The 8,376-nt window shown below is 40.4% G+C and overlaps 1 protein-coding gene across 2 annotated transcripts in view; it reads right to left on the bottom strand.

Annotated features, from left to right (window-relative positions):
- Positions 1-265: 265 nt before the first annotated feature.
- Positions 266-8,376, bottom strand: part of LOC105918654 (V-type proton ATPase subunit B, brain isoform) — a 29,070-nt gene continuing 20,959 nt past the window's right edge. Inside the window, exons 12-15 of one of the 2 annotated variants that reach the window (XM_036140663.1) lie at positions 3,685-3,789; positions 3,438-3,567; positions 2,608-2,780; positions 266-963 (exon numbers count right to left, since the gene is read on the bottom strand). In XM_036140663.1, coding sequence (XP_035996556.1) covers positions 2,644-2,780; positions 3,438-3,567; positions 3,685-3,789 — 372 coding nt within the window. In that variant the 3' untranslated portion in view covers positions 266-963; positions 2,608-2,643. Of the gene's footprint in view, positions 2,781-3,437; positions 3,568-3,684; positions 3,790-8,376 lie in introns of both variants that reach the window. The other variant, XM_036140662.1, reaches the window with a different exon arrangement.

Genomic DNA, 8,376 nt, shown 5'->3' with positions numbered 1-8,376 from the left:
GGTTGGGAATCTCTTTGTTTTTCTGGTTTAGATTAGGCTGCTGGAGGAAAAACAAATGGGAATATATCTTTGGGTTCATTTGAATATAGATGTTCCATAATATTCTAAAAGAGTACTAAACATATTTACACATTTCTAAAATATACATGGTAAAAACCAAAGAAACAATTTTATTTTATTTTCTAAATACAGTATCTGGGTTCATAGAGTGAAATTTTGTTCTGAACATAACATAGTAAGAGTAAAACCCACACCAGACTGGAAGTGATGAGGCAACAGCCTTTATTTTACACTTTGACATGATACTGGAGGCACCAACAGGAGATATTTAGGATTAATGCATGCAGTTTCTACAGAACCAGCCAACAAGCTCACAGTGCCTAAACGGAAACACAGCTTACAGAGGTGGATGAAGGGAGGTGTGTGACTTTAAGCGGATCTCTACACAGGGAACAGGAACAGCAACGCTGACTCAGACATCTTTTTTTTTGGCACCAGAACATAACCAAGATGTGAAGAAATACAACCTTCTAACAACACAAACATATTTTTAAGGGATCCAAGTTAAGGTCATGGCTTTCCCATTACAGGCAAGTCTGGTTTAAAAAGGACCACTTGAACAACAATTACTCCAAACAAGGACATAAAGCTCACATCAGGCAACAAGGGTCTGTCACAATCACTCCAGCAGATGAAAGTGCAGCAAAGACAAAGCCATGAATCATTCAGGCAAACAAGGCAGCTGAGATTTGATGAGTTATTTAATGTCAATATGTATATAAAGCTTTATATTAACCTTTATCTTAGCATATTGAAATTACGGTATAAATAAATACAGAGAAAAATAAATATTTTTACATACAGTCAGAATGACGGAGCAGTATTAATGGAGGGATACACTCAGGCATGGCTTTTGGGTTCCAACTGCATCAGAAAAACACAATAACTCGACCACAGGATGAGCTGAAGGAGAAAGATGATAAAACTAAAACTTAGTCGCCAAACCAGCAGCTCTTCTATAAACAGACTGTAAGACACTGCATTGAAGTTAAACTACAGGTTGTCCAAACAACTCAAACCTAATCAGTTTATTTATCAATGGCAGCTGCTGAGAGAAGAATGCATTAAAATCAAAGGTCCCACAGGGACCCAAACACAATCCACATTAATTCTACTCGTGCTCTGAAAGGCAAAGAGATTCGCTTCACTAAAGAAGTTTGCGTTCAAACAGATCCTAAATCCACTGTGTTGATGAACAATACGGTTACATGAAAGTCTTTGTGACAGACAGGAAGACATTTTAAACATATTTTTAATTCCTTTGCTTAGTTCTCTTTGTGTTCTTTTATCCACAACCCAAAAGGATCTGGAGAACATAACTGAATATTTAACAAGTTGTCACAAAAGCCAAAATAACCAACAGAAAAAAACCAGAGTGTAGTTCATTTCAGTATTTTTTTACATTTATCATTTATTCCTTGACGATGACGATCCATTCAGGGAGATTCACTGATTGGATAAAAGTTCAGGAAAACCTTTTTATTTGAACAGCGAACGGAATCATATATTAAGCTTCAATTTAATCATCTCTGTGGCTCTAATCAGGGATAGGATACCATTTAATGGAGCTGCTTGCATATAGATCAAAGAGCAGTAGCCTTTCTTCCACAGTTAGTAGTCAACAACAAACTAGGCCTCTGCTGTAACTCTACTGGCATCTACCTCCTGCCTGCTGGAGACATGAAGGCTGAAGAGCCAATGAGTAGTACATTAGTAGATTAGTAGAGATTTTAGAACAATCTAAAATGTTCAGAAGCTTTTGGGAAGTTTAGGCTTGTTTATTTTGTGATACTAAGTATATAATCTTTCATGCTTTCCTTCATGCGATCTGTCATAGCTGGCACAGATGAACAAGTTCTAGTTGCTGTTTTTGATGTCAGATTTTAGACTGTGCTCAAAGGCTTAGAGCTATAAAAGGCTTGATTTTTAACTCCCACTTTACAGCATAAGAACGCGTGGCTACATTGCAACTATTATAGTGATATTTCATAACATATTATACTGTGATAAAATGTACTTCATCTGAAACCCCTGATCAGTAATTGATGTTGTGCTGTAAACCCATCTGATCGACAGCTACTGGATGATCCCAAGCAGACGCACAAAGGGGAATTTAAGAATAATTGGAAAAGGATTTGCTCCTTTTGTGTCGTTTTCTGATGTGGCCATTTTAATTCAATGACTTCACAGGATCCAATAAGATTTTTTTATGCCACAAGATACATGTAGAAACACACGAACAACAACAACAGTGTTCTTCATGCAATGACAAAGAAGTGATTCTGTAAATAATGACATTCCTGTTTTGAACTCACTCGCCTTCTCCCTCATTGGCTGAATAAAAGTATGACGTCCACATCAATATCCTGACAAATATTGCACTCCTTGCATTTACTCTGGAAACAAAAACTCACGATGTACATTTCAGTCTCTTTCTCTGTCTGTCTATACCGGGAGGAACTGACGTCTATGTCAGATGAAAGCAGCAAGCATCAGGATGGTTACAGCATCACAACACTACACTGTATGCACACAATGAGGCCTCACCCAGAGGAAAGGACAGCAAGCAGTGTGTGTGGTTGACTAATGCTTGGACTCTCGGGGGTAGAACTCAGCCAGGGTGCTCTGAGGGATTCTCTTCAGCATCTCTTTGGGGAAGATCCTCATGAGCTGCCATCCGATGTCCAGAGTCTCAAACACACTTCTGTTCTCATAGGCCCCTGGATACACAACCACATGCACACAACCACAGACCTTTATTAAACCTGCGTACAGTTGGCCTGATAACAGGCTTGAATCTTTAATTGTTTTAGCTACAGTCTCATTCCAAAACGTTGGCATACCTAACTCAGTGAGTTAGGTCCTGTGTAAAACGGATAATTTAAACGGCTCCAACTGGGATTGCTTTCTTTCTCATTAGCGCCAGAGAAATTGTCTTAATCCATAACGCATCACAGCTGCTCAAGTACTTGAGGTACCAGATGAGGCCGAGTTGTTGTGGTAACCTTGTGAACTTTATTGGTCCACTAGTGCTATCTATTGTTAAAGCTCATGTAGAAAGGAGTTGTTGTGCTGCTGCAGCTTTTGGCAGAAGAGATGCAGAGAAACAGAAACCATACACAACCTTACTATAGTTGTCCCGTCTGAAGGCAGAATCCGCCATGTCTCTAATATAATGAGAAAAAGACTCCACCCAGACTTTATTTTAAACTCTGGGTAGAGCTTAGTTCCAACATTCCTCTACAGCTAGAGCCCTGCATTCTCCATATTTCAATATATTAAACATGGTAACAAAAGACCTGACCAAAAGATAAACAAAGTTTTCATTGAAGGCATATTTATAGCATGCAAAACAAAACATCTGAAGACTATTGTACCTTGGGAGATGAAGTTCTTCTCAAACTTAGTGAGGAACTCCAGATATAGCAGGTCATCAGCAGTAAGGGCCTCTTCTCCTACCACAGCCTTCATGGCCTGGACATCCTTTCCTATGGCATAACATGCATACTACACACACACACACACACACACACACACACACACACACACACACACACACACACACACACTCTAAGTAAAGTGTGGTAAAGGCCTTTTTGCACACAGGAACAGTTTTGCACATACAAGCTGGTTGGAAACATCAGAGTGGTCTCTACGGGTCATTCCCTCCCCGATAGCAGACTTCATCAGTCGAGAGAGAGATGGAAGCACGTTGATAGGAGGGTAGATCTAACAAGAAAAGGAACGGAGATAAGGACAGAAGAGTCAAAACGATCTTTGAAATATTTTTCTTTTATCTATCATATTTCAAAGAAAAACTTGACAACCTTGACATGAACATGATCTATTTGTTTAAAGAGTTTATTAAGCCTCTAAAGTCAGTCATACTGACCAGATCCACTGCTTAGACTGACACAGTGCTTTGGAGAGGAAGGGCTTAAAGAACACAAAGAGCCAATATGACAAATCAGACAAATTTGTTCTGAAAGGGTAAAGCTATAAATCACTGGGTGAACCTGATCAGGTCAAGTCTGTAATCACAGGAGGTAAGTAGGTTGAAGACAAAAGCAGAAGAGCCAAGTCAAGACTTAGATCAAGTTCAGTAAGTCTTCCATAAAGTTATGACTGTCAGGTTGAACATCTGCCGCTAAGGTCAAGTCGACACAAATAAGCCTTAATTCAGATCTCAGGTCAAAACGTACCAGCTGCAAATGGAAAGTCCCTGGGTAAAAAAAATAGAATAAAAATGTTTGTTTTCAGCCACATTTCAAGTCATTAGAAGTTCAAGTCCATCCATCCATCCATTTTCTGACCCGCTTATTCCCTCATGGGGTCGCGGGGGTTGCTGGTGCCTATCTCCAGCGTTCACTGGGCGAGAGGCGGGGTACACCCTGGACAGGTCGAAGTTCAAGTCAAGCTAATTAACTCTGCCACAGAACCACAAGTCAAGACCAACAGGTCTGCTATCAGGTTCTGAGTTTGGACAAAGAAATCTGCTTTCAGGTTCAGGTCAGGCTAGGAGCAACCCATTAGTAGGTCAGCATGAATTAATTTCATTCTATGCCAAGTTCGACTAAAAGCACAAACGGGTTAATTGTCCCGTGCCCAGGACAGAGGGGGGCCCTGACTGCAGCAGCTTCGCCAAAGTCTCCCCGTCTGTGTCACCGCACTTTGCTTCTCCACCTCCCCTCTTATACATGGCTCAGCGGCACCAGCCAATCAGCACGCAGGCTCGGCCTGGCCCGCCCACTCAGCTCTCTCTCACAAACAACCGCGCTGCTGCTGCTCAGACTCGGAGAGAGAGAGAGAGAGACAACCTTTCTGTTCGTAAAAATAAAAGAGTTCAAAATTACTTCATCAGTAACATTACAAACGTAATTAGAAGGACGTGCAAGTCCAGGCTGGGCACTCGGAAGACAAACTAACTCGTATACTAGTGCTTTGTTTACTATTTTTTGTTGTTTAGCAAAGACAGAAGAACTTCTTCTGTGTGTTTTTAGGGGAATGTGATAACTGGGCATGTCAGAGTGGTTCTATTCTGAATAAAGCCAGATACATATACACGTACATTATGATTTGATTAGTTGATTGTCTGCTCATATAACCGGTTCAATCCGATTATTTAATCAGAATACATTTTAATCCGATTGTGAAATTTTGTGCATGCTAAACATAGCTAGTATGATTCCAGGATTTCAAACTGGACTGTGTGGAATGTATTAACTTTGATTCATTTTTAGTACACATTTATGAAGGTATAACATGCTTTTATTGTGCAATATATTTGCTTTGAGGCCTGTCTGTTTACCAGAAGAAGAGAATGTGAATAGGTTCAGTGTATGAGTATCAGGAAAACTTTCAAGGCCAGTCCGAGGCAGTGGGAAAGAACAGAAACTCCAGTTCACATGCAGCTGGAGAAAATAATGAGGGAAGATAGTTATTAGGGAGTAAGATAGCGATAGGATGTGTGCGTCATTCATTGTGTGACTTTGTATAATCTGTGTTCTAACTTTAATAAAACTAGCCTGAGCGGGAGAGAGAGCGAGAGTTGTTGCCCGGAATCGGCAGGTGTACCATCTCTCCCCTTTGCAAAGGTGAAACTGAAATTCTGCGTCCATGGCTGAGTTATTATTTTAAAGTCCTGCACAACGAATTAACGAACCCGGGGAAGCAGACGGCTTCAACATTTGGGGGCTCGGTCCGGGATTCGGGGTGACAGGCAGAATTGGACTTCAGATTGGATCGAAAGGACGAGGGACACTGGCTGGCCACAACAAAACAAGGTAGGCAGAACCTGAATCTGCATTTTCGGCTTAGAAAAATAGTCTAAATTAAGTGTCCCAAGTCTCAGTAGAACTAAATCTGCTAAATTAATGCTTTGGAGTGCCTTGGAGCAGTACTGAAAAAGTGTGGTTCAGAAATGTATTGAGAATTTAAAAAAAAAAAGAGAGAAAAGAAAAGAGAACGAGACCAGGCAAAAATAGTTCTGACATAAAATAACAGAAATAGAGGAAGACCTGTGAGTTCGGAAATCTAAAGGTGTTTCTCGAGCGTGGCGGCTCACTGCGGTTCTCGACGGGGAACCGTCTTTTTGCTGGGTTAGAGGCCCGAGAAGTTGAGAAATCTCGAATGCTACATAAAAGGTTGAGCGAGATCAGGCAACACACATTGAATGGATGCGGAGATAACAGAGTGACTCTGTGAAGCTCCGATTACAGACGAAATAAAGTTCTGATATAACATTACAGAACTAAGAACAGAGTAAAATATAAGTTGTGCGGATAACACAACAAGAAAAAGTCCTGTGAGCTTTAAATCTTTTTTTTTAAACAAACCGTGACCTGACGTAGAAACAGGGAGACCGGTTTATGAGCCGTGAGCTGGACACACACACACCCAGCGAGAATCGGACAGGGAATAAAGATAAAGATAAAATGAATGAGCTGTTGGCTGAACACACAATCAGCTATGACAGACTTTTGTTAAAAAAAAAAAAAAAACAAACAAACAGTTTGAATGTTGAGTGCTTGACTGGGGGAGAACGCCAAAACGCGAGCGATCCCCATTTGCTGCGGGTTTGCATGAGCCATAATATTAAACAGCAGGACCCACTCTGATCAAATTTAACATTTAGCTACATGGGTAAAATAATACAATTCAGGTTTAAGAGGTGACTTAACAAACAGAAAATAGCTAAAATTCCAGGAAGCTATCATTAATAAATCGGGAAATCTAAAGGGAAATACAGAGCAACACTCTGGGAGTTTTTTAGAACAAGGAGTTTTCATATAAAAAAAAAAAGAGAGAGAGAGAGAGACGTCTCGCAGAACACTACGCGCAAGCTGTCTGTCTGTCTTGTACAACATATTGTACCTGTGGAAATGAGATCATTTTGTTTGAGTGAGTGGGGGAGAGACTGCTTGGATCCGCGGAGATTGATGTCTGTGCGCAAATGGGTTTTTGTGTGTAAGTCTGTGTGTGTAGATTTGTGCGTATGACAGAGCTGAGAATAGCAACTGAAGCGTAAGAGAATTACGGTGCATTTGATCAGGATATTAGTGAAAATAAATAGAATTGTGCAGCATGGATATCAATGGGATGACAGATCGATGTTTTTGTGGCTTTTTTGGCTCAGCAGAGCGTTCTGAGTGCAACCAGCAGTTAGTCGAGGCAAAAAGCAAACAAAACAAAACAAAAAAAAAACGGAACTTTAGAAGCGCAGCGTTTCGCGGGGGAAACATTTTAGTAACGGACCGAATAGATGATTATCTCGGCTAGTGGGGGAAAATGACTAAAAAAAACGTGAAACGTAATGAGATAAATGATGACAGGCGAGTGGCGAGATGTTGAACCTTGTTTCTGCGGAGGCGCGGCGTCGGACAGCCGGTAAATTGAGCGGTTACGGCGGTGCGGGGCAATTTTGCCAAGTAAACTTCCCCGAGAAGTGACAGAGGCGCGTTGGCCAATAAGCGTGATATTTCGGCAAAATATATTTCGGCAATCTAAACTTTTCAAACATGATCTGTGAAAAATACTGTTAAAGGGAAAGACACGTGTGTGTGTTTTGTTCGTCTAATTGTCTTGTTGTATGTGTTATTGGTGTGAAAGCTCTGTTCGTCTTTGGAAAATAATCCAGATTAAAATCCTAGAAAACCATGGTTTCAAAAAGTGTTTATTTGCGCTGAATGTCTGCAGCATTCAAAACAAATGCACTTTGGAAACTTCCATTAAACAGAAAGGTTTAACTAAACGGTTGTAAGAGAAAAAGACTTAAGAATTAATAATATAAAAGTTTGTCCAGCCCAAATTAAATTTAAACACTAAGATATTAACATGACTTAAATAAATATATCTCAGGCTTGTTACAAATGATTGAAACTGGGGATAAAGGTTTTTGGGTGCCTAATTATGGAGTACAGTTAACCAGAGCCGTGGGGAAAGTATTCAGTTACACTATTAATGCACAAAGCTTGTATTTGACAATGGATTGCATGACAGCTGTAAAAATAATAGAGTAGGGTCTTTTTTAGATTGTAATGTTATAACTTTATTAACTTGGCAAACAGCATATGGGGAGATTATATGGGAGAAGTGGAGCTGGATGGTTTATGTGTAGGGGAGACTTTTTACACTGAGCTGAGGCAAACCTCGGGGGGACAGTTTGACCTAAAGCAGGACAATAGATATGATAAACAAAACTGACCATGATGAAAACATCTGAATGTGTTGGGCGGAGAGTTAACGGTTCCTGGTGACACCCCCAGGAACAACACATTAGAAACACCCATCAACCATACTTGTCATCTGTTACTACAC

Source organism: Fundulus heteroclitus, chromosome 8, assembly GCF_011125445.2.
Source record: "Fundulus heteroclitus isolate FHET01 chromosome 8, MU-UCD_Fhet_4.1, whole genome shotgun sequence".
Taxonomy (NCBI): domain Eukaryota; kingdom Metazoa; phylum Chordata; class Actinopteri; order Cyprinodontiformes; family Fundulidae; genus Fundulus; species Fundulus heteroclitus.
The sequence above is the reverse complement of the archived record's forward strand: the minus strand, read 5'-3'. Positions and strand labels throughout refer to the sequence as shown.